The sequence below is a fragment of the Manis javanica genome, chromosome 10 (genome assembly GCF_040802235.1).
Source record: "Manis javanica isolate MJ-LG chromosome 10, MJ_LKY, whole genome shotgun sequence".
NCBI lineage: Eukaryota > Metazoa > Chordata > Mammalia > Pholidota > Manidae > Manis > Manis javanica.
The window spans coordinates 95,981,402-96,008,549 of NC_133165.1; the positions used below are offsets into that span (position 1 = coordinate 95,981,402).

The 27,148-nt window shown below is 36.8% G+C and overlaps 1 protein-coding gene across 2 annotated transcripts in view; it reads right to left on the reverse strand.

Annotated features, from left to right (window-relative positions):
- Nucleotides 1–27,148, reverse strand: part of NTN4 (netrin 4) — a 105,128-nt gene that overhangs the window by 63,483 nt on the left and 14,497 nt on the right. For both annotated transcript variants that reach the window (XM_037023083.2, XM_037023080.2), the window contains exon 3: nt 3,721–3,999. In XM_037023083.2, the coding sequence (XP_036878978.1) occupies nt 3,721–3,999 (279 nt within the window). The remainder of the gene's footprint in view (nt 1–3,720; nt 4,000–27,148) is intronic.

Here is a 27,148-nt window from a genome sequence, read left to right on the forward strand (position 1 = left end):
TGAAAACTGTGGTCTTAAATCTGTTCTGAATTTAGAAAAGATGACATATGAGATGTACAAACATAAATACATGAATAAATGTATTCAGATTCAGATAAGAAAAACCTTTCTAATGAAGCTATGAATGACTCTGAAACTTGCCTTACATATGTAGATAGCTAAGTAACATTTTCTTCAAGCCCCACTACAGGATTCCACAGGTCTCAAAGTTAACTCTTAGATTTAGGACGCATAAGTCAAACTATTGGCACTCTTATAATGAGTTTCTGATTCCAAATCGAAAATCAACTCTCACAAGTGTAGCTCAAGGCATTTAAACAGTTCTTCATGGTGTTCTAGGGCAGCTGCGTTATCCAATGGGTGATACATTAGTAAAACAATGAAATGCTCCATGTTCCTTCTCATTAGCATTCATCATCCAACAACTGTAAAACCACCAGCTGCTGGGAACTGAATCAGACCTCTCCAGCTGCAAAGATTAACAGTTTAGGATGTTCTCTTCACGTAATTCTGGGATCCCAGCACACTGGCGTCAAAGTACAGTTCTCTGTCTCAAAAGCCCTAGCCTTGTAATCATATCAAACAGCATATAAGTGACAATTTATTTTTTGTCGTTATTGGGGAAGAAATGTAAGTGGTAGAAGTAGTTGAAGTGGCTGAGATAATACAATATAATAATGACAGTAATGGCCTGCAGGAGAACACATTACTCTGGCATTTTTTTCAGTGTTCTCCATAGTGCCTGTGATGTCAAAGCTGAAAGTCTTGGGGTCGTAGATAGCCTTGTAGCTGCATGCCAGCATCCCCAAAGGTGGGTATGTGATTTCTCCAGGATGGTTTGGGCAGAACATCTTGGCTGAACTCAAAAAATCTTTGCAGAAAGCTGGCTCTGATCCTGAAGGCCTCAGTTCCAAAAATGAGCTGCACAGTGACCTACCAGCCTGTTTTCAACAATTTGCTGTTATTACCAGAGGTAGATCAGCAGATGTATTACAGAATTCAGTCAGTCCTGCAAAGGCAGGTATTCTTTGTACCTCTGCTTTCTGGGCACTAGGAAGCATGTAAGGCTTTCCATCATCCTTGTAGGTACCACTTCCCAGATTAATCTTTTGCTGCTGGTGTTTCCATTATAGGCTTCTGTGACTCCCAGGATAGGATCTTGGGGCCCCATGTCCAAATAGGCCTCACAGAACTGACTCTGGCAGAGGCCGTGGTGGTGAGGCTTGATGGCAGGTGGGGGAGACCCTGACAGACACAGCAGGAGTGCAGCAGGGCCATAGGTGGCAAGAGGTTCAGTGGGTAATGGCAGGATGGAGCAGAGGGCCAAAAGGCACAGACACAGGAGCTCGGGCTCACAGGCTGACAGTTTTCTTGCTGGCAGAAGATTGTATAAAAAGTTTTAATTTAAGACTTATGCAAAGTCTCTGGTAACTGTATATTTACCTCTTGTTGTATTCAGTAGAATTAATAGAATTAATTTTTTTTAAAGTGAGAAAGCCAGTTTTTTTATTTTCAAAGCAATGGCATGTATATCTAGCAGGTGCCAATTGTCACCTGTCATACCTGTAACAGGTGGTCTATGCAGCTGACAATCAGAGTCTGGCCATCAGCAGACCAGGCCAGACAGGTGTAGTGGAGCCTCTCTGCATTATAGCTGGTTCTGATAACCCAGTTCATCTATAATGATCTTGTCCTTCAAGTCCCACATCTTGATGTTGGGCCCCATGGCAACACAAAGCCAGGAGTGGTGGGTGCTGAATCACAGGACACTGATGATGTCTGCACCATCAGGCATAAAAGTGCTTGCCTTTGTTGAGCTCCCAGAGCATGGTCTGGCCATCCTTGCCTCCAGAAACACAGAGGGATGGGATCCACCTGGAGAGATAGTCACAGTGCTCAGGTAGCACACATGGTTGGTCTTCAGCTTGCAGTTTGCCAGGTCCCATACCTTGATCAGCTTGTGGCTTAGAAACAACAGAAATTTACTTCTCAGAGTTCTGGAGACTGGAAGTCTAGGATCAGGGTGTCAGCTTGGTGGGGTCTGGTGTGGACCTTCTTCTAGGTTGCAGACTGCTGACTTCTCATGTGTCCTCCCATGGTGGAAAGCCAGCTAGGAGCTCCGTGGTCTCTCCATTTAAGGTCACTTATCCTATTCATGAGGATTCTACTCTCACAATCTAATTATCCCCCAAAGGCCCCCATCTCCACACACCATTATACTGGGATTAGGTTTTCAACATAGGAGTTTTGGGGGTACACAAACATTCAGTCCACTGCAGCTAGCAGGCTCTCCTTTCACTAATTCACTTAAATACAGTGGCAAAAATTTATTAGCACTCTGTCTTACACAAACTTTCTAGTTTACAGTCTAGTAGATTGACCTGTCTCTAAAATATCTGGGTTATTTTCTATTTGAGTCATATCTGAACCCAATTAAATTAGATACAACAAATTATTTCATCCTTATTTGAAGCAATATTATATCAAAGATCCATTAGTAGCTGGGAGCTGGTATGTGTTTGTTAAATGAATGTTGCATATTCTTCAACTTGGGAGCCTCAGCTTCACTTCTAGAAGTAATAGCATTGTTCCTATTGTTGTTACTCGCTGACTGTTTTCCTAGTCATTTTAGTTACCCCAAAGTTGCTGCCCTACACTGCAGTGACTCAGCCCAGCTAACACCCACTGTCCTGCTGGCTAACTGGTTCATGGTGCCTTACGGCCCTATCCTATATCAGGGCTGGGAGAAAGGAAGCAAATGTGGAAGTATTCTTTAGGTAATGAAGATAGGATACTTTGAGGCCTTTTCAATTTTATTTACTATTTGCCTTGGTCAGAAGTATAAGAGCAAAATATAAAATTAAATAATTAGGGTGCTCTCCTACTTTCCTTCTTGCCTATTATCTCTGTCCATAACCCTGGATGCATATGTACAAGGAGCTTACTGTCAGAGCCATTTTTGTATCTTTTTTTGGAAGAAGGTGGTGTGAGGACAAACAATGACAGTAATTTTTCATCATCTTTCTAGTCCTGTGTTGCTATCATTCAACCAAACACCTGCTGAGATACTTACTCTGGCTCAGGTAACACATTAGGTCCTAAGGATACAAAAGAAAACACAGTCCCTATCCTCAGGAGTTTGTGATCTCCTGGGAGCTGCAGACAAGCAGTTCAGAGGAAAACACAAGGAGATGTGTGAACCTAGAAGAAAGAGAGCTTAACCCTGGTTTAGGGTGAGAGGGGTTTGGGCCACTCTTCCCAGAGGAGAACTATTATTCATTCTATGCTGGACAGCAAAAGATACCAGGGATTAAGCTGAGTTTCTTATTTTTTGCCACTTTAAAATCTACTCAACAATGGTCCCCATTTACTGTCAAAACTGGTTTCTGTGTGATAATGCCACTAATATGATTATGCCAACCTCTTCTACTGCTCACCTTACACTTTATATCTGAAGGTCATGGTACTAAAAACTGGCATGGATGTTTTCCAAGGAATCTAGTTATCATGCTTGACTATTTGTAATTCTAAAATTGAAGATTGAAAAACAAGTTAAGGTACTTTATAGGGTAGGTATGGAGTGAGAGGAGTGGATCAGAAGAGGAAGAAAGAAGCACTATGTGAGCATAGACCAACTCTGTGGGAACTTAGACTACCGATGCCCAAAGCAGAAGGTAACTCATGGTTTGTTTCTCATAGGCGATGGTTTGTTTTACATACCACATGGAATGTTCCTGGGGCCTTGACAGGTCTGAAGCCATCAACAGGTACACATTGATCAGCGTGGCCATTACAGAAGCAGCTGCCCTTGACAATGAAATCATAGATTGCATAGTGTGTAAAATGCTGAGGTTTTGCATTCAGATCGTTTCTTTGACAGGGACAAGACTGTCGTTTTAGCAGCTGCACACGGAGGTTGGTGATCTTCAGCTGTTCCTGTACTTTGGCACTGTAAGGGTTCTCCACATCATACGGTGGTGACAAAGCTCTGAAAATAACCTGTAAAGAAAAAGAAAATGCCATGTGTGCATAGGACTGTGTGCAAACTCTGAATTATTTGCCCCAAATGGTCCCAGTTTATTTACCTTTTGTTATCTCCAAGTGATAACAGAGGTTTTTAGACCTTGATCATACCTCGGGAAGAATGTGCTGCCCCACACTCGGGAACAGATGTTCTATCTGTTTGGATGCAGAAGAACTATAAATTAGAGTAACCAGCAGAGACCTGACTTTTGAGATGAAGGCAGCCATGCAAAGATCTTGGGGGAAGAGCATTCTGAATAGAAGGAACAGCAAATTTAAAGGACTTGAAGCAGAATCCAGCTTGGCTTATTCAAGAACAACACAGCCAGTGTGACTGGGATCCAGGAGACAAGGGGACAGTGTTTGGAGAAGAGGACAAAGCTGGTGTGTGATGACAGATCATGAACAGAGAGCCCTTTAAAGGCCATGGTAGAGTTATTCTGACTGTAGTGGGAAGCCACTGGAAGATCTTAGTCAGAGAAGTGCTATGATCTGATTTACATTTTTTAAAAGATAACTATTGCTTCTGTGAAGAAAATGGACTATAAAGGATTATAAATAGAAGCATGAAGACCAGTTAGGAAGCAATTGCAAAATCAAGATCCAGGCACATGTATTTCTAAATGATATGTGACCCTTTCAAAAACTTGTCAGTCATTAATTGCAGCCACTCTTGCTATAAAAATTTTTGGTTCTCTTTTTCTGGATCTGCCTTCCAAGCTATGGCACATTTTTGAAATATCCTTAACTGATAGTAAGAAGATAATCCCTTGAAGGTGGCTTTGATTTATGAAATTAGTAAAAAGTCACTTAAATCCAAATGTAGTGAGTAAATTGGCTAGTCAAATTAGTTAACAGTACTTTTGGTTAAGTGCAAAGCACAATTACGTAATGAGACTGTTTTTATTATGTAGGTCATAGATAGACTCTAGAGGCAATTTAAGATGTCAGTTCTGAGGAGGAAACCAGAGAGAGGAAAGCCCAGAGGGATGGACTTTGGGTATATTGTGTTAGTCTGTACATTATATGGGGCCCTTAGGCGGGCTGGTACAAAATTTACATGTGGACCAGTTACTTTGAGGGAGCAGGGGTACGTGGAAGAGGAAATCTGCCAGTGGATACCAATTAATATAAAAAAGGAATTTCAAAATATATTATAACATAAAACAGTATTATAAGGAGGCCAATACCAAATTACACCTTATTATGCAGGTTTAAAAATTAGAGCAGAATAAAACCTGAAACACTCTTTTTAATTTATATAAGAGACACAAAACTCCCTTGAAAAATTCTAAAGTATCTCTTGGCTTTTTAAAGGTGTGTCAAAACGCTGTTTACAAAAAAAGCAGAAATAGTTTGATAACCATGTAGTATGAAAATAAAATCATTATTGAAAAGTAGGCTTTGGATAAACTCTCATTTAGACAGAATGTATCTTAAAGAACCTTCCAGAAAAAAAATTTATTTAAGGAATATTTGGGTTTAAATATTTCATTTTAGAAATAGATTCTGCACTGAAAATATGAAAGGCAAGAATCAACTATGTAGGATCACATCTCTAGGTCTGCTGGTACAGAACCGTCCTCAATGAAATGTAAGTTTGCAGGGGGCAGGGTTCAATGGACACTTGGCCTCCTACAGCCAATTTTCATCCAGCAGCCCGAGTGATTCTCTACAAGAAGTTGTATCATGTCACTCCCTTGCTTAAATCCACCCCCAACCCAAAGATCTCAACTTTCCTCTCAGAATAAAATACTAAGTCCTTATAATGGCCCTGCCTTATTCTTGTTCTTAATGTTTGTTACCACCTGACACATTAGAGGTGTAATTGTTTAATGATTTACTGTTTTTCCAGTCTAGAATGCAAACTTCTTGAGGGGAGTCACTGGTATATCTCAGGAAGTGCCTGGCACAGAGTAGGCATTCAATAAATTTTTGGTAAATGAATTGATTAATCATAACATTGTTCTTGACATTCAAGTAATTTCAAAGTGAGATTTTCAAATAACTTCCTTTTATAGGGCCCTAAATAGATTCATATACTGAATTTATGTTATAGCTCCAAAGGGGGAAAGGTAAGAACTTGTATTATAACAACAGTTATAAGTAAAGGAATCATTAACCTCTCTCTGCATTTCTAGCTACTTCTGAACTTGCAGAATTTAGGACAATTTGTATCTTGAACTCTAACAATATTCTGCCCCATTTATTCCCATGTGAAGTGGTCGAAAGCAACATATTATAGATTAAAAGCTGCCAACAAATAATGTCACCTATTTGAAAGTCAATATAGAACTAATATCTCTTTCTTTTAACAATAATCTAAATCAGAATATGAGTTTATATTTTTAATCCACCATGAGCTTTATGTTAGGCTTATTTCCCCTATGACATCCCAAACAATTGCATTCTGTTAGATACTTGTGAAGAGCTCTTGCTCTAAATAAGACCAGTGATGTGGCCACCTCCTACTTTTATCAACCACAGTAATGCAAGGACATGGAAAAGGGTAACTAGTGCTCACCAAATAATATTTCACCGAGAAGTCTATGGCATACTTCTCTAAGTTGTTGCCCACCCTTCCTTTTCCTGAACATTGGTGACAACTGTTTGCTTTCTCTGTTCCTATCATATTTACCCTTGACATTTACCCTAGTTCCCTTTCCTTCCCCCTCCCAACCCGCTCCCCCTAAGAATTGTGCAGCACTTGCAAGGCTAGAGGAAGATCTGTCAAGGTTTGTAGGAACTTAGAAGCTCTTTTGCTTCCTGAACCCAGACTGTGGAAGCTGAATGGCAGCTCTGTGCTTGGTGTGCATGACACCACAGTTGGCACGCTGATATCAGCAGGGAAGGGACATCATGACCCCTGAGGCTGTGCTGGAAAGGAGACGGCAGAATGCCACAGACACAAAAGTGAACGGGAATTTAAACCATGAAATCTTTTTTCCAGAAAGGAGACGCCTTAATCTGATACCCTGGGAAATGATCTACCCTGCGTCAGGAAACAAAGAGTGCACCAATCCAGATGCTTCAAACTTCTGGCAGGTAGCCCTTTGGGTCCCACCCAGTTTTTCTTCAAACATCCCAGCTGAAGCCTGCATGGCACTGCTAAAATGAAGTAGGAAGAAGTGTGGAAGCCATCCATACAGTATTGGCCTTTTCTGCTTTTGTCCCCATTAGGAACAGGATGTATCTATGGGCCCATCTTTGTCCTGTCTGTGATTATTTCTGAAGGTACCCTTCTAACAACACATAGTTTAAAAAACTAGAGGGGGACTAGCATCAAGCCTACATTGATGTTTCCAGCTTGTTAGTGCTATTAGCCAGGGTCTCTAGAACTTATTTTTTAAATTAATTAATTTGATTAATTTTAGTGATTAATATAATATTCATTACAGAAAAATCTGTCACTCAAAATATGAAAGACATTAAGAATCTCCCGTGTGGTGCATTCCAAAGACAACCAGGGATACCAATTGGACAATATTTTTCCTTCTAAACTTCTCTATGTATACATATAGAATATAATGTAAACAGCTTTGTTTTGACTTAACAATACCTTGTGAATATTTTTCCAAGTCAGTAAAAATAACTCTTTATCAGTGGTTTCCATGTGGCCACCAGACCAACAGCATCAGTTTCACCCTGAGAGCTTGTTAGAAGTTCAAATGCTTGAGCCCTATACCAGGCTGACCGAATCAGAAACTCTGGGGGAGGGGGTCCAGCAATCTGTGTTTCAATAAGCTTTCCAAGTAATCTGATGAACAAAAAGTTTGAGAAATACATAATTTAAAAACTGTATGGATATGACAGAATTTATTTAACCAGGCTACTATTGTTAGAAACAGCATCTAGGTTGTTTCCAACTTTTCAGTATAACTAATGAACAACTTGTAGCTAAAATGTGGATGTTTATAAGAATATCCTGAGGATATATTTCCAAATGTGAAATCAGTGAGTTAAAGAAAATGCATAATTTTAAAACATATCTGAGCTTCTGAATAAATCATGGACCTTTTCCTTCTAATCTTTGGAATTTTCACATTCCTCTGATCCTGACCCCCTTCTCTAAGCCTGAAATCCCTCAAATTTTGCCTAAGGATCTGGATTCTTGGCTTAGGCTTTGCCATTTCTTAAGCTGTAGTATAACAAAGAGATCCTTAAATACTTCTGAACAGGTTAGAATCACCTCAATATTCTTTCTTTTCTAGAGTACTTAGAAAAAAACTCAGTAATACTAATAATTAGTAAAAGTAGCATTCCGCATGTCTTATTTATACTCAATCGAGATGAAAATTTCAACATAGTATTAACATGGTTTGAACAGTAAGTAAAGTAAATATTAGGTGCATAATATTCAAGGAATTCTTTCATTATTGAACTCATACCTTACATATTGCTCCATATCTAAAATTTTATTACTTATGGTGAACCATAATAATTCAAGAAACTTAGTTATCACATTTAAAAAATTCTTTTTAGCTGGTAGCTTGAGACCCAAGGGAGATCCTGTGGACTCCCTTGGTACTTGCTTTTTCCATGATAACACTTTTACACTAATGCATTGTTTTCGCCTATTTACTTGTCTGTATCTCACATTAGACTGCTCAGTGGGCAGGGATCTTGTTTGTCTGCTTAGCAGCTGTGTCCCGCAGCATGTCCCACAGTCTCTGGCATATCATAATACCATTTCATAATTATGTTGATTGAGTAAAGATTTCTCCAAATAGCATTTTTAAAAAGAAGCCAAATAAGAAATACGGCTTAGAAGAATAAAGAAAGATGTTCTCACCACAAGAGATACTCTTAATGAGAAGTATATGAACACATATGTATGTACAAATACCTATGTAAAAATATGTGATACATTTCAAACGACTTTATGGATTTCTTCTCTTTGGAAGCACACAAGATCTTTCATGTTCTAAGAAAGCAGACCAAGCAGGCATGAGCATCACCCAAACACAGACAAACATGAGATCCATGGTTTCCATGCCTTCTGGTCTAGTTTTCTTACTTGCCAAAAATAGAAGCTTCAGGATCATAACTGCAATTGTTCTTTAATGGTTTTGAAATCCTAGACATCTTGTGTTATCAGAAAAGCAGCATTCTCTCTTGTTTTTCTAATTTATTTCTGCTTTTATCTCTATTATTTACTTTCTTCGGGTTTAATTTTGTCTTCTTTAACTAGTTTCTTTAAATGGAACTATACATCATTGGTTTGAGACCTTTTTTTTTCCTTCCTAAGTACTTCTTTAGCTGTATCCCATACATTTTGATATGTTGTTTTCATTTAATTCAGTTCATAACATTTTCTAGTTTCCCTTTTGATTTCTTCTTCGATCCATGGATTATTCAAAAACATATTATTTAATTTCCAAATATTTGGGGATTTCCCAGATACTGTCCCATTATTGTTTTCTAATTTAATTCCTTTGTGATCAGAGAACATACTTTGTATGATTTGAACCCATACTTGTGTTATGGCCCATTATGTGGTCTATCTTGATAAGTGCTCCTTGTGCCCTTGAAAAGATTGGGAAATCTACTGTTGGGGAAGTGTTACATAAATGTACATTAGGTCAGGTGTGTTGACAATGTTATTCAAATCTGCATCCTAACTGATTTTCTCTACTTATCCTTTCAATTATAGAGAAAAATCTCCAACTATAATGATCATCTCATCTATTTCTATTTGCAGTTTTTGATTCATGTATTTTAAAGACTTGTTATTAGGTACATAGCATTTAGGATTCTTATATCCTCTTGTTGAATTGGCACTTTGATCAGTATAAAATGTCCCTCTTTATCCCTGGTAATAAATAATCTTTGATCTGAAATCTACTTTGTCTGATAATAGTATGGCCACTGTCAAAGGCGTTCTTTTTTCCACTCTTTTACTTTTAACTTAGTTATATCTTTATATTTAAAATGGAATTCTTATGGGAAGCATAATTGTATCTTTTAAACAATTCTATCCAATCATAATCTATACCTTTACCTGCGGTGTTTAGACCTTCTATATTTAATGTAATTGTTGATATGGTTGTGCTTAAATCTATTATTGTGCTTTTTGTTTTATATTCTATTCCCTTTCTTTTCTGTCTTGGATCGAATAATTTAGGATCACTTTTATTTCTCTTTTTGCTTGTTTGTTTATTAGTTATAACTCTTTTTTTAAAAAAAGAGTGCTGCTTGCAGACTCACAGACTCCAAGAAGGGATTAGTGGTTACCAAAGGGGAGGGCTTGAGGAGGGTGGTGGGGAGGGAGGGAGAAGGGGATTAAGGGGCACTATAATTAGCAACCACAATATAGGTAGGTCACGGGGAAGGCAGTACAGCATTGAGAAGACCAGTAATGACTCTATAGCATCTGACTATGCTATAGATAGTGACTGCAATGGGAGGTATTGGGGGGTGAGGACTTGATAATACGGGTGAATGCTGAAACCACAATGTTGCTCATGTGAAACCTTCATAAGATTATATATCAATGATACCTTAATTTTTTTAAGTGACTGCTTTAGAATTTTTACATCTTTACATCTTTGACCTAACACATTCTATCTTCAAGTAATATTTATCTCTTCACATACAGTTTAACAAACTTACAGCAGTATACTCCCATTTCCATATGCTTTGTGCTATTGTCATGCATTTGCCTTCTACATACATTATAAACTTCACAACACATTGTTAATATTTTTGCTTTAAAAAGTTGACTATCTTTTAAAGAGATTTTAAAAATAAGAAAAAAATTATCCACCTATTTCTTCTTTTTGATGATCTTTATTCCTTCATGTGGATACAGATATTCATCTGCTATCATTTTTCTTCTTTCTATCTGAAGATCTTCTTTTAACATTTCTTGTAATGCAGGTCTACTGGTGATTTTTTTTTCTTTTCTATTTCATCTTCATTTTTGAAATATATTTTTGCTGGGTACAGAATTCTAGGTTAACAATTTTTTTTATGTCAGTACTTTTAGGTTTCTGCCCCACTGTCTTTTGCTTGTATTGTTTCTATCAAAAAGCTGTCATTCTTATATTTGTTCTTCTGTAAATAATGTGTAATTTTTTTCCTCTGGCTGCTTTTCAGGTCTATTATGGTTGTTAAATAATTTGATTCTTATGTGCTTCGGGTAGTTTTCTTCTTGTTTCTGTGTTTAGGATTTTTTGTACTTCTTCGATCTGTGGGTTTATAGTCACAATCAAATTTAGAAAAATTTCAGCCATTATTTATTGATTTTTTTAATATTCTCCTTCCTCTTTCTTGTCTCCTTCATGGACTCTAACTAAACAATATTTGATTGCTTGAAATTGTTCCACAACTCACTTAGTTATCTGTTTAAATCACTGACTTACTTAATTTTCTGTTCTTTTTACCCCTGTAATTAATTTTGGATCCATTTCTATTATTATGTCTTGAACTTCACAAATCTCTTCTGCAGTGTCTAATTTATTAATTCCATTCAATGTATTTTTTTATCTCAGACATTCTATTTTTCAACAGTGAAAGTTCAATTTGGATTTTTGTCATATTTTCCATGATCTGTTTAATGTGGTCAATCTTTCCTCTATATTCTTAACATAAGGAACATAGTTATAACAACTGTTTTAATGCTCTTGGCTACCAGTTCTATCATTTGAGTCATTTCTGAATCTGTTTCTATTGATTTATTTTTCTACTCATTGTGGGTTGTATTTTCCTGCTTTTTTTGCCTGGCTTGATTGGCAGCAAAACACTGTGAGTCTTACTTTGTTGAGCACTGCATATTTTTGTATTCTAGAGTTTTTTCTGGGATGCAATTACTTGTAATAGCTTGATTTTTTTTTGAGGTTTGCTTTTAAGTTTTGTTAGGTGGGACCAATGCATCCTTTAGTGTAGGGCTAATTCTACCCCTTTACTGGGGCAATATGCTCCTAATTACTCTACTGATGCATTACAAGGTTGAATTACAAGGTTTTCCCACTTTGGGTGATTATCCCTGGTCCTACATGACTTCTGAGGATTTGCTCCCTCTGTCCTTTAGGGTGCCTCTTTCTCGGGCCTCAGGTAGTATTTTTACACATATGTATTTATCAGTACTCAGATGAAGAACTGAGGGGGACATCTGTAGATCTCTGCAAGTTTCTCCCAGTTCAGCTCTCTCCTCTTTGTTACTCTTCCCTGCAAACTTTATCCATCTTGGCCTTCCCAGACTCTCAGCTCCTTAATTCGGGAAGTCCATTAGGCTTCTAGATTCCTTCTCTTTGTACCCAAGCCTGAAAACTCTGTGTGATAAGCTGAGGCAGTTACAGGGCTCATCTCATTTGCTTCTGCCCTCTCAGAAATAGTTGTCCTCTGTTGCCTGATGTCCAATACATGAAAACAATTGTTTCATGTATTTTGTCCACTTTTTTAGTCATTTCAGGCAACAGGATTAGTCTGTCTGGTTCTTATTACTGCATCTTGGCTGAGAGCTGGAGTCTAAAAAACCAAGGCAGCTTAACTTTTATGTAATACAATTTATAAAACTGTAACCGGACTAAGCCCTTACTTTTGTGAAAAAGAATCACAGAAATAACATTGGAATTTTTACAATAAAGCAAAAATTGTAGCTACCTTTCATAGATAAAAGGGCTAGAAAAATATGTTTTCTTATTGGGCATATCAAACTAAGAAATATGAAGAACAATTTAAAATATGAGCATCTAAATTTTATGAATTTATTCAATAATTCTGTTTTAGGAATTTTTATCTTTTAATAGACAAGTAAACCTTCACTATAACTTTCTTTGCAATTTGTGATACTAGTATAAACTCATACTTTAAATTTATATGCTGTGTTTTAGTGCATCTTTGTATTTCCATCTAATACCATGTCTTATAGATTTTCAATAATATGTATTGAGTGAGTCAGTAAAGAATCAGGTTAAGACAGATTTAATTTTATGGTGTAAGAATGATGATATAAATATAAAATTTTTTATGTAATGTGCATTTTATTTATAAAAGAATATACTAGGCACATAGTACTTCACAACAAACTTTATCACCTCACAAAATGTCTCATATTGGCCAATCTTGTACAACATGACTTATAAAATTTTACTTTTTAGAAAAAATGGACTTAATATTAAGTAATATTAAAATACTTTCTGAGCACCAAATTTGAATAGTATAGTTTCAGTAATAAATTTATACAAACTGCAAGAAGACCAACAACACATTTAGAGAGGAACTCCTGGAACTTTAGTCTAACATAATCTAATAAAAAGACAAATCACCTCTCCAGTAAAAACTGTTTCTATATCACTTCCCTGTTCTATTTAAGCCTTGTTAGAGTAACATTTATATTGAAAGACATTTCCAATTGTATTTTAAAGCCATCATTTATTTTATATGCTTGTTTACTAGTTGTTTACAAATAGCATCTGGTTAATTCAACTAAATTTTGTTACTACACATTGACAACTGTTCCGTTTATTGTTAGGTTAATGACATGCCTAAGAGCTAAACATAGAGACCTATATATTTGTCTCCATTTCTGCTATTTATCAAGCTATCTGAAAACTGAAAACTCAGATTTTTTAAGTTCCTAAAATTTAGTGGGATCCACACATTCTAGTTTTGTATTGTCATCTCACTTGTTAACAAGGATGGTTTTATGTGAATTGGCTTCTGAAGCCAGTTTCTGGCACCATTTAAGTTAAAGTTTTAGGTATTTGAGATCAAAAGCTCAAAGAGCATAGGTTCTTTGAGTGAGTTCCATGTACCCTAATCTATTCTCGAAACAAGTTTTCTGCTCTCCTGGGTAAGTAATCTTTTGGAAAGTATGTGCCATTTCAGGCTTTTAAAGGTTTGCATTGAGTGGGAGTTTTGGTTTCATGGAGAGGAAGGCTGGACAAGGAGAAGACAGCATAATTGACAGGTGGGCATCTGCGGTGGAGCAGCTGGTTGGTTTAATTTTAGAACATTTGTCCTTGACTGTGCCACTTTAGCTACTTGTCTTAGAGAAGTGTGCCTGTCTTTTGGGCAGCACCAAAATCCTTGTGCTTAAACTCTGGAGCATTAGGCACCCTGTTTCATCAGATAGCCCACCTCTTAAAGTGAGAGAGTCTTATCTCCTCAATTGTCCTTGCTAAGATAGGACAATGTAACCTACTAAAGCTCCCAATGGAGCACTGAGGAATGCAGTGCACTCAAGTGACTTATTTGTACGATAATAACCTCAATTTGTAAGTACACAGAAGCCTCTTTGCACATTTCAAAGGCATATTTAAAGTTTTAAAGTGATGAAAAGGCAGCTTCTTAAATATCTTCAGGGGGAAGGGAAATGACAGAACTGCAAGGAGGAACAAGAAATAAGACAGAAGACCAAACTAAAAATAAAAGACTTGGGCTAAAAATAAAATTTTTAAATTTTCCAATAAATATGGAATCCTACCTTTTCCTTTGCTCTCAGTGCTTTGAGTCATAGGATTTGAGCGTCAGAGAGTCCTTAGCAATCAATGACCTAGTCCAGCGAGAGGAAATAGAGGCACAGAGTGCTTGAAGTGACTTGCCAAAGGTAAACCAATAGGTTTGTAACAGAGCCAAGACTAGACCTCAGTTTCCTAACCTCCAGTCAAATGATTTTCCCATTATATCCCACTTTATACTTGTTTGGCAGCCGGCCATTCCTGGGTTAAAGTTAAATTTAAAATGTAGGATTAAAAAAAATACACGATTTTTCCCACCTCCACTTGTTATCCTAATAATGGATAGGACTAACTGTGTGACCTTTATTCTATTAATGGATGTGAGTAACTGGACTCTTCTTTAATTTTATTTTATTTATTTACTTTTTAAATTAAAGTATCATTGATACACAATCTCATGAAGGTTTCACATGTACAACATTGTGGTTTCAACATTCACCCATATTATCAAGTCCTCACCCCTCATTGCAGTCACTGTCTATCAGTGTAGTAAGATGCTATAGAGTCATTGCTTGTCTTTGTGCTGTACTGCCTACAGTGCAGATTTTTTTTAAGGGTATCAGATGTAGAAATGCCTGGAAAAATCCCTGCCCTTTATAAATAAAATTGATTGGTGAACAGCCTGTTACTGGAGACCTCCCTTGTTTTTGCCAGTCTCCCTTCCTTGGGACTGAGCCGTGTAGGCAAATGCAGCCCCGTGGCTAGAATTCATTGACAGGCCTCTCAGATGCTGATTGTGTCTACCTGGGTAACTTCCCAGTATTGACCACCTGTTTCTTCTCACCATGCTTGGCCCGCAGTTTGGAATATCCTCTATTTCATCTGGGACCATTGATACCTTCTGTCTGCCTGACCTATGCTGGAAGTTACATATATGATCTCTCTGCTCTCACTGCCCATCCCTTCCAACTCTTGCTCCTTCATCTTCATAGTCCCCTTTATACTTCAGTCATACTGAAGTGCTTCTGTCCCTAGAAAGCTCCATGATCTCTCTCCCTTCCTGGCCTTTGCCTATGCTATTCTCCCTGCCTGGAATACCTTTCTCACCTCCTTGCCAATACTCTGCTGCTCCAACCCCTTATTTGGCCAACTCATACCTATCTTCTAGGTGTCATCTCAGATGTCACTTTATTCAGGAAGCTTTCTTCAGCATTTCTCTCCATTGAAAGCCTAGATGACATATTCTTCCTATGTAACACTTTAAGCACCTGTTACTCCTTCCAGACTTAGAACTTACCTTGCCTTTTTAAATTGCTTAAATCCTCTCTAGGCTGTGAGCCCCATAAGTACAGAAGGCCTTGCCCACTGTTGTACAGCCAATACTTGCCACATATAAAAGTTAACACATTTGTTAAAAGATCATACTCCTGCTTAATAATGGTTTACATTTTACAAACTGCTGTCATTTTTTTAAATTTCATGTCATCCTTACAGTAAACCTGTGGTATGGTATTACTCATTCCCATTTTTCAGATGTAAAAATTCTGAAAAGATGTTAATTGACTTGTCCAAGGCCACCTAGCTAGTAAGTGGCACAGCTAGTATTTGAACCCACAGGTTGTTGGGGTCAAAGTTCAGTGTTATTACATTACCTCATAGCTAACTTTGTTTGCTTATAGAATAACTGAAGGTCTTAAACAGGTGACCAAGGGAGTGAAATGATCAGGACCTCCCTTTAGGAGAATAAATCTTGCAAAGTGAAGAGCCTGAACCATGATGGAGGCAGTGGGGGCAAGGCGGGCGAGACAGCTGTGTATGAGAGTAAGAGAAATGAATAATATTAGTACAAAAACTGCCTAAAGGCTAAGCTTTAGGAGTCACTCATAGAGGTCAGGTAGGAGGTGAGCCAGAAATAATACGAAATGTAATGCAGAAAAAAGGATCAGCAAGCAATGTAGGAAAATTGTGAAAACTCATTATCATAGAAGCCAAAGGAAGTGAGAATGCAAAAAGATAATGTAATTAATAATGGCAATTGCAGTTCAGGAGGCAAGAAAGAAGAGAAAAATTGTTGAGGTTTGGCTAGCTCACAGAAGACTTTTGAGAGCCTAGATGGAATAAGAGACAGCTTGTAAAGTTTCAAGAAAGAATAAGGGAGAAGGAAATGGAAGCAAGAAAGAAATAATTGAAGAATTTTGGCAGTTTGTTTATTCATTCATCAGCTGATAGACATTTGGGTTGCTTACAGATTTTGGCTATTATGAATAAAAGTGCTATGGACATTCACGTAGAAGTTACTGAGAACATAATTATTTTTCATGGGTACTTAGAAGAGAAATTGCTAAGTGGTATGGTAAAAGCATGTTTAATTTTATAAGAAACTGTGAGTCTGTTTTCCAGATTATACTATTTTTTCACATTTCTACTAACAATGTATAGTGAAAGTTTTAGTTGTTACACATCCTTATCAACACTTGGTATTGTCAGTCTTATGAATTTTGGCCTCAATAGTGAATGTGAGCACTATCTTATTGTGGTTTTAATGTGCATTTCCCTATTGACTAATTATGTTGAGCATCTTTTCATGTGTTTATTTGACATACATATCTGACAAAGTTTTCTGTTCAAATCTTTTGCCCATTTTTTATTCTTCTTATTTTCTTCTTATTGAGTTATAGGAGTTCTTTATAAATTCTGATACATAAATATATTTTCAGACATATGATTTGCAAATATTTTCTCCCAGTCTGTGGCTTGTCTTAATTTTCTTAATGTCTTAAAAACAAAAGTTTTTAACTTTTATGAAATGCAGTTTATCAGTATTTTACTTTTATGATTTGTGCTTTTTCAGTCTCATCTAAGAAATTTTTGCCTGACTCAAGGTCACAGATATTTTCTCCTATGTCTTCTAGCAGTTTTACTGTTTTACCTCTTACATTTAGGTCTATAGTCCCATTCAAGTTAATCTTCCTGTATGGTGTGAGCTAAGTGTTAAGGTTCCCTCCCTCCCTCCCTTTCTTCCTTCCTTCTTTCTTCTCTCCCTCCCTCCCTCCCTCTCTCCCTCCATCCCTTCCTTTCTTCCTTTTTTTCATATGGATGTCGAATTATTTCAGCACTATTTGTTGAAAATACTATCTTTATATCATTGAGTCACATTGACAACTTGGTTTGGTATGGTTTTCTTTATGTTTCTTTTGCTTGAGTTTCATTGAGCTTCTTATATTTATAGGTTTATAGTTTTCACCAAGTTTGGAAAATTTTTGCCTTTTATTCCCTTAAATATTTTTTTATTTGTCCTCTGCTTCTCCTTTTACATTCCAATTACATGAATGTTAGATCACTCAATATTGTCTCACAGTTCACCAATGCCTTTTTATTTAATTCTTTTTCTCAGAGTGCTTCATTAATATAGTTTCTACTGTTGTGCCCTCAGGTTCACCAATCTTTTCTCCTGCATTGTTTAATTTGCTATTAATCCCTTGCAGTATATTTTCATTTCAGATATTGCATTTTTCATCTTTGGAAGTTCCATTTAGTTCTTCTTTATATCTTCTATTTCTGTTTTCAACATGGTTTGTTTTCTTGAACATACGGGATATATTTCTAATAGCTGCTTTATTGCCCTTGTCTGCTCATTCTACCAGCAATTATTTAATTTGCTATTAATTTCTGGGTGTGTTTCTATTAATTGATTTTTCTTCTGGTCAGGAGTCACATTTTCATGCCTGTCAATTTCTGATTGAACATTAGACATTGTGTATTTTATGTTGTTGATTGCTGGATGTTGATGCATTTCTCTAAGAAGGAATTTGTTCTTAGACTTTGTTCTATTAGACTTTGATCTGACATGCAGTTAACTTACTGGGGTCAGTTTAATCTTTTTGAGGGTCCTTTTTAAGTTTTTTTGGCGTGAATCCAGACTGTCTTTATTCTAGGGCTAATTTAATCCCACTACTAAGGCCACATGAGGACTCTACACAGTGCCTGTAAATTATGAGGTCTTTCTACTTTGGATGGTAGGAACCCGATATCCCCAGTCTAGTGGGAATACTAGGAATTGTTCGGCTAGCTACTACTTTCTGAGGGTTCTTTCCCCACTCTCAGAGTTTTAGCTCACACGTTTTAAGCTCAGTTTTTCAGCCAAAGATTTGAGGAGACTTTTGTAAAGATCTCTTGACTTCTGTCTTTATGCAGCCCCCACTTTTTCAGTAGTCTGCCCCATAAATTCTTGCTGCCCTGGCCTCCTTGAGCACTGATCTCTGTCTCCTCAAGTCAATGAGGCCATTGGACTCTGAATTCTCTTTCCTGTGCTTTGGTTTAGAAATGCCCCTTTCAGTCAGCTGGGCAGCCATAGGGCTCACTACATTTGTTTCCCCTGTCTTAGAGATCAGTCTTGTACTGCCTGTTGTCCAATGTCTGCAACAATTCTATTATCTATTTTTCCTGGTTTTCTAGTTTTTTGATGTGGGAAAGTAATTCCCAAAGCAGTTAATCATTTATGAGCAGAAGCAAAAATTCCACTTCAAACTAATAACTTCTAAGATGTTGCGACTTCTAGAGTGTCAGAATAAGACAAAAGGAAAAACCTATTGGATGTTAAGATCAGTTTGAATACTTAAATGTAATTATTCTTTCTTATTCCTTCTCTACCCAACTCTCCTTCCTCCCTAAAGGGTAGAGGATTCTACTTGAGATTTTTCCCATGAGCAAATGAAATTCACAAATGAAACTGCTTTCTATACAATTTGTTGTATTAGGAAATGTACTCAATATTTAAGTAGTGTTACAGATACCCTTTTTCAAAGTAGATGAAATTACAATGGCTCTGGGTGGCTATTTCACTTATTGAGTTAACAATTCCTAGGATTTCACTTTGGCCAAGCCATCATTCAATATGATCAGAACAAAGCTATTTACACTTCTATGCCTCAGTCACTTAATTGTAAATCAAGCTACTTTAATACAGAATGTTAAATTATGCATATAGTAAAAGTGAATTTTCCTATGGCAGGACAATAGAGATACTCCTTTAAATGAAATGAACTAAAAGAATAATCCTTGAATCTCCAATTTACTTATAAAACTTGGTTATATTAGGAAAAAGATAATCCGTGAGTACTGATTTGTTAACATCCAGAATTCTCGATGTCTACATAACTGTATCTACATTTCTATAAGCACATAGTTCTTTTCTTTTCTCCCCCTCTTTAAGAGTAAAACAACTCTTAGACCCTAACAAGACCAAATGCCAGTAAAGTATCCATCGTGGCAAAAATTCTAAGCCATTATTTTCACATTAAAGGCTTTAAAAATGGCTTTATTCCCCTCTGTTCATCCTCAATTAATCTTCCTTATAAAATGCATACATATTTGTATGTATTAAAAATATACACTTTCCCTGACTAGGAGCCATAGAAAACCACAGTTAGCAATTATTTTGGCTTTAAACTAGCTTTCTTGTTGGACATGTGTATGCCTATTCAGCTATTTCCATAACGCAAACCTACACTGAATTGTGCTTTGAACTTCTCATTCAAGAGACTTAATCAGGAGCAACCAAAATGTCCTGATTAAGGTAAAAAAAAAAATAGCAAACTCTAAACACTGTTACCTTGGTGGGGAGATCCTGGCTACCAAACAAATAGACTTCAAAGGGATCTCTCAACTTTCCCTAAACCACAGACAAATATTTGCTATTACTGTAGTACTAGGTAGCATAGGACCACTTTGTCCTTCATGTGTAGGAGACCTTGAAGACTTAATCCCCACCATGAGAAGTTTTCCCTTAGAGAGGAATCATATACCTTATCCCATTCCAGTTTGACATACAAGTATTAGCTGCAAGATTTGAATCAAGGAAGAGAACCAAAAGCTGAATTAGAAGGAGAAACTTACAAAAATAAAGAACAGTAACTGACTTAAAAAATAAAAGGCAGATATTATTTTCTCTACTTTGACCTACATGACAATCATTTCAACTGAAAGACTGGTGGCCTAATTTATATAATTCACAAAGATAGGAAACAGTAAATACTATAAAATTATTCTTTCCTTCTGCTGCAGAGTAGAGGTTATATAGAGAAGAGCTGGAAGTACAGAATTTTTCAGGATGTTTAAGCCTTAGGCTTATAGAAGGCCCACAATAGGAATTCTGACTTATAAGGACACAGGCCAACAAATTAAATCTCATCTCAGTTTCTAAAAATGTTTCTTTCTAACACTCTAGATAAGAAAAAGACATATCCAACCTGGATAGATTGCAAGCTTGGATAAGATACATTCTAATTGTGTCTTTTTTCATCAGTGTCATTTTTGTTTCCAAGTGTTAACAAAGCCATGATTAAATAAGATAAATTTCCAGGTTTTTGTGACATTAAGCCCTTAAATAAAAGAACCACTTACATTTCTCCTAAGAAGAAATACAGATGGCTAACAGGCACATGAAAACATGCTCCATATCACTAATCATTGAAGAAATGCAAATCAAAACCACAATATCACCTCACATCAGTTACAATGGCCACCATCCAAAAGACAACAAGTGTTGGCAAGGATGCTGAGAAATGGGAACCCTCCTACACTGTTAGTGGAAACTTAAATTGGTGCAGTCGCTGTGGAAAGCAGTATGGAGGTTCCTCAAACAACCAAAAACAGAAATACCATTAAATCCAGTAATTTCACTTGAAGGAATCGACTTGAAGAAAACAAAATCCCTGATTTGAAAAGACATATGCACCCCTATATTTATCACTGCATTATTTGTAATAGCCAAGTTAGGAAGCAACCTAAGTGTCCATCAATAGATGAATGGATAAAGAAGATGTGGCACATATACACAATGGAATATTATTCAGCCATTAAAAAAAGGAAAGAAACCCAACCATTTGCAACAACATGGATGGACCTAGAGGGTATTATGCTCAGTGAAATAAGCCAGGCAGAGAAAGACAAATACCATATGATTCCACTTATTTTTAGAATATCAAAACAAAACAAAACAAAACAAAATGAACAAAATAGCAGTAGACTCATACATACTGAGAAGTGACTGGTAGTTCCCATAGGGGAGAGGTTGGGATGGGTGGGTGGGGATTATGAGGAGGATACAGGGCCACAAAAATTCTCTATCATAATATAAGTTGGTCACAGAGATAGCAGTACAGCATGGAGAATATAATCAATGATTCTGTGACAGCTTCCTATGTTGACAGATAGTAACTGCACTAGATGGGGTGTGAATTTAATAATATGGGTAACTGTTGAACCACTGTGTTGTAGACTTGAAACCAGGAAAAGATTGTATATCAACAATACTTCAATAAGAAAAAAGAAAAGAATAATTTATTATTAATTCAACCATTACCTGTTAAGGAAATATTTTGTTTCAGGTACTGACTGTGCTAGGTACTCTGGATACAAAACTGAACAAGAAAGTCAGTATTGCATAGGATTTCAATTGTCCCCGAATTCTTGAAAATTGAGCTCTATCAAGAGTGGTGCCAGAAAACAGTTCAAAATATTTTTAAAAATCAGAAGAGAACAAAAGGCCATTTAACCCAGATCCTCAATGCAGGAAGTTCCTTTAGAGTAGCTGATATCCATCCATTCTCTACTAGACCCCACATCGTTATTGGGCAGCATGTTTTATTTTTTGATGGTTTTAATTATCAAAAAGTTCCTCTGTTTTAAGCTATGATCTGTCCTCTATAACTTCTAATGCTGGTCTTGGAGCTATACAAAATAAGTCTATTTCAATCTTCAAAAGGAAGTCCTTCAAATATTTAAGGGCAGCCATCAACTTAACTTTCATTCTCCAGCTAAAATATCTGCAGGGCCTCATATCACATAGTTTCTAAACCACTTACCACTCTGGCTGAGTAGCAAGTGATCTCCATTTTATTTATATGTACAAGCTACTGATTACAATATTTTCCAGACATTTTCCCCTCTGTCAAACTCTAACCTCTACTTTTGAACAATTCCTCTTCCCAGTTTCATTTTTGTAAAACCAAATGCATTTTAAAGGTTTTTCTGTAATCTAAGGAATATTCAGATTTTAAAAGACTTACAGTATTTTCAATACAGCAGTTTGGGAAAAAATGGAGTTGACGAGTGCAGGCTGTGGTATAAGAGAAAAAAATGAGTTCTCTATGAGGATATTGTTTACGTGGTCTCTTGAGCATTCATCACCAATCATGATAAAACAGGCAAGATTGTAGTTCCGAAGTCATTATTTTGAGGAGTTGGGAAGGGGAGCAAAAAGTCACTTCTATATCAGAATAGAATGTCATGATTTTACCTGCATATTTTCATAGCATTGGTCACTATATTATTTAGTTCATGAGAAGATAATATTTCTTATTACACACCAACTAAACTGACAGGCAAATTGACAGGTAAGGCTGAGGTAACAGAGGGGTGGGGGGAGGTGAGGAAAGGGGAAGCAGTCTAAATATCCAGGAAACAGAGTTAGTTCCCTCCATCTCTCTCAGCAGTCTTGTGATGAAGGTGACTGGCTGGAAACTGACCAGAAGTTTAAAATGGCCTTTGAGGATGACAGTCCCAGGGGCCGGCTCCGCAGGTCACATATCCTCCTAGTTACACCCACAGCACCTGCTAGACCACATATCAGTAGCTGAGTGCTTTATCAAGTAGGCTTCCTTTTTTAAAAAAAGAAGAGAGTTAAATAGGAGCAGAAATAATACCTCATTGAATTCCTGGCTGTGAATTTCCATGTGTGCCTAGTACATGTTTTATAAATTTCCAGGAAAACAGGTGTGTGTCTGTGAGTGCTGGTTACAATATTTCAAATTGATAATCTTTAAAGTATGTTATAACTCCCTAACTAACTTGAACAGGACCTAAAAAGAGATTTTTTTCAAGCATATTATTTTTAAAAAAATTAATCTTAACAACAAACCTGCCATATGAATCACAAAGAGTAGCTAGTCTTAACAAAAGAATAAAGGCAAGTTGAAATGCAGAATCCAGACAAGGGCCAGGTACCTCGCTCTGCTAGCTCACTCTCGAGTTCACTATAGAGCAACCTCAACCTCTTAGCAGAATCACTTGGAAATTCCTCCCTGAGTCTGAAATACCAACGAGGTGTAGGTGGACACATTTTTTTCAGTTTTGATAAGAAATTTTACCTTAAGCTCACACTTGCATCTCACCATATCATTGCCATCTAAAAATATCTTTCTAAACTTACTTCCTTATCTTGTACTTGACTTTTATAATATAGTTTGAAAAGAATTTTTAGAATCACCATAGATATGTAGATCTAAATATGGAACAAAGACACATGAACTGTCCTTCGTACATTTTTCTTTAAATCTAACTGCCTCTAGTCTCTTTTTGCCTGTCTGTGAAGATGACTAGGCTACTTCTTTAATAAAAAGTATATAATTTATATTTACTTTATCTACTATTAAATGGCCCAGACTAATGTTGTTCTTTAACTAAATGTCTGTCTGAAAACACTAAGCAAAAATGTAGAACCTTGATGCTCTTGGAAATATTGACAGTTAAACAATGTTAACATAGGAAGTCCCTATTTTACGAGCAATTTGTGTTCTAAAAATCTGTAAGTCAATTGCCTGGACTTTAGAATGCATTTTATGTCTATTTTTGTTTAGTACTGTATCCCCAGAGCTTGGAATAGTGCCAGATACATAGTGGGCACCCAAATATTTGCTGAATGACTGGATGAACTAGTCCAAAAGTCCATTTCACTAATAATGTAACTGATTTGTATTATTATTAATAATAATTAGCATTTGTATAATACTAGTTATTTATAAAAGACACTTATATATGCCTTATCTTACTCTTTCTCACATTGATTCAGTTTATAAATGAAGAACTAAGACCTCTAAATTAAAGAGAGACATTTGGTCTGCTTGAGAAGTTTGAGGCAAGAAGAGAGAACTTGAACAGAAGTGGTGACAGTGGAGGTGAGATCCAGTTTAGAGAGCCACTAGAACCTGGTGATGGACTGGACATGAGACTCTACCTTAATTTATGCTATCACATTACATCTAGTAATATTATAAACTATAGACAAAAATGTCATCTATTAATACAAAATAGAGACTCAGAGAGTAGAAACATTTCTTTTTCCCCTGATTCCTCTTTGTTTGGCACTTAAGTGACTTCCTGTGTTGTGTGGTTAAGAAGAAGGACCACTCACTTTGCAAGAAATGAGGTCTCCCCAAAGAGATTACACCACAGTTGAGGGCTTCTGCCTAGCTAGTGGGAAGACTAATGGGACTAGCTAAGCAATGCCCAGCCCAAGGCCTCTGCTGTTGGAATGGTTTGGATGTGAAGGATTTTCTTAAGTCTATGGCACAATCTGTGTATTCAGAGGTAGATGAGACATTAAATGGTCCTGAGACATACTTCCAACTCTGTATATGAATTCTCTCCGTGACATCTCACTGGGGATCACTCAGCCTTTGCTGAAACATTTCATGGGATGAGAAACTCAAGTGAGCTCACATGATTTTTTGGACACCTCCAGTTTTTAAGAAAGTCTTTGGTCATACTCTTGCCTTCTGAAAGCATCAGAGTCCATTTAATCCCTCTTAAAACATCTGAAGAATGCTAGCAATTTCTGAACATCCATAAATCCTCTCTCATAGGCAAAATATCCCAAGTTAATTGTTCGTTATATAATGAGTTTTCTAATTGATCTTACCAGTTCTGCTCAGTTCTCTCTAAATAGGAATATCTTGACCTGAGTATAATATTCTAGCTATGCTTTGACTAGAGAACACAAGAGAAGGAGTATTCTCTCTGTTTGGAACATTATTCTTTATTAATGTCACCTAAGGTTGCATTAGCTTTGTTGGCAGTTGTAATATATTACTGATTCACATTGAAATCATGGTCAATTGAAATCCTCAAGTCTTTTTCACATGAGTGGTTGATAAGTCACACCTCTCTGGTGGTAGTATAACTAATTTTTGAAAAAAGGAATTTATATTTATCACTGTTAAGTTTAATCTCATAAGTTTTGTTCAAGAATCTTTCACACTGCTCCAAGATGTCTTTCTCAAACAGTTCTGATTATGTTATCACTTCATAGAGCTGTCGATTGATCTCCACTATGCACAAGATCAAGTCTAAGATACTTGTCTTAGACCCTGTATAATCTGACCTGAACCTCTAGGGCCAGCCTCATCTTCCTCCATCCCTCTCCCTCACTCCTCCGCCCCACACCATACCATACTCTCCAACCAGTCTGAGGGTTGACTTTCTTTATACATGTGCACTTTTTCAAAGAATTGCCTTCTCCACCTTTCAGTTATTATTCCTACCTTATGAGATAGCAACTTAAAAGTCTCAATTAGAGTGTGAACTCTTTGAGAGCAAAAATATACTACAATGAAGTTCAGGTAACAGGAAAGAGACATAGCTTACAAATTTTACTTCTTTTAAAATTTTCGTGTTTGTCTTGTCAAAGAAAATAATATGTAAGCCTCTTTCTTCAAAGTTAGTTTCTCCTCTCAACTAGAAATGCAGGTGACTTGAATTTGGCTTTTTTGAAATAGCTCTTAGGAAGAGAGAGTAACGTTTGGTGAACCAAATAGCTGCACAAGTTTGTCCAGAGGCAGTGTCATGAGGTGATTGTTTTTCAGAATCACAAAACAACCACCCTTGCATCCAACACAGCATTATGAAAAGAAACTCAGCTGGAACATTGCAGAAGAAATATGAGGCCCTCTATTCAATCATTTCCAAAGACTGATGAAAAACAAAATCCCCAATTTAAACTTTACGTGTATCTGCCACTGTTTTCCAAGAGGCAGTAAGATCTGTAGCTTTCCATCTTAACTGAAACCCTTTGTCCCAGGCCATCACAGATTAGGAATAGAGCCTATGATTTAGGTTTACAAAGAGATGGAACCTATGACATTGTCCTTCATGGGAAATTGTACTGATCAACTGTCTGTCTTAGGATCTGTCATCTTAAATGGCTCACTTATGGGACACTTGGGTCATCTCTCTAACAGACTGTTCGGTGTATCTGCATACCAGATACCCTGCCATAAAAATGCTTTAAGCCACTAAAAGCAATAAATATTCATTATCAATAATGTTAATGATAATGCCTCAGAGTTTATTTACTTGATAAATATCTATTCAGTACATCAGGCATCATGTTAGGTGCTAAGGTAGTATTTCTCAAAGTGTGGTCTATACTACCTACCTTAAGTGCTTGAAAATAATGTGATAAATGCTAGGACAGAGGTGACTATATGCTATGGGTGCACATATGTGACACACATGTATAGTGTATCTAACCCAGAGTTTGGTGAAGAGGTGAAGTTTAAGCAAAGTCCTTAAGGATGAGCTATCTAACCATCGCCTATCCCTCCAGAAAATATTTGAGTGACAACTTAGCTAAGCGAATGAGAGGTAGGACTGGGAGCAGAAGAGAAGAGCACTAGGACAAGGAAGCATGTGCAGGGTCAGAGGATGAGACAGAGCATGGCATCTTGGGGTAATACAATTAGTTCAATAGGTACAGCTGGAAGTGATGGTGTAAGAGGATCTAAGAGTCGGTGATGAGGCCGGGGGGCATTCGTAAAGGGCCTAGCATGCCCTGTAAAAGAATATGGACTATGTTATGATGGAAATGGGGTGTCACTGAAGAGTGTTGATCAGGGAAGTGACATTTTGGACTTCAAAAAATCTCCAGGGTGCGGTATAGAGAA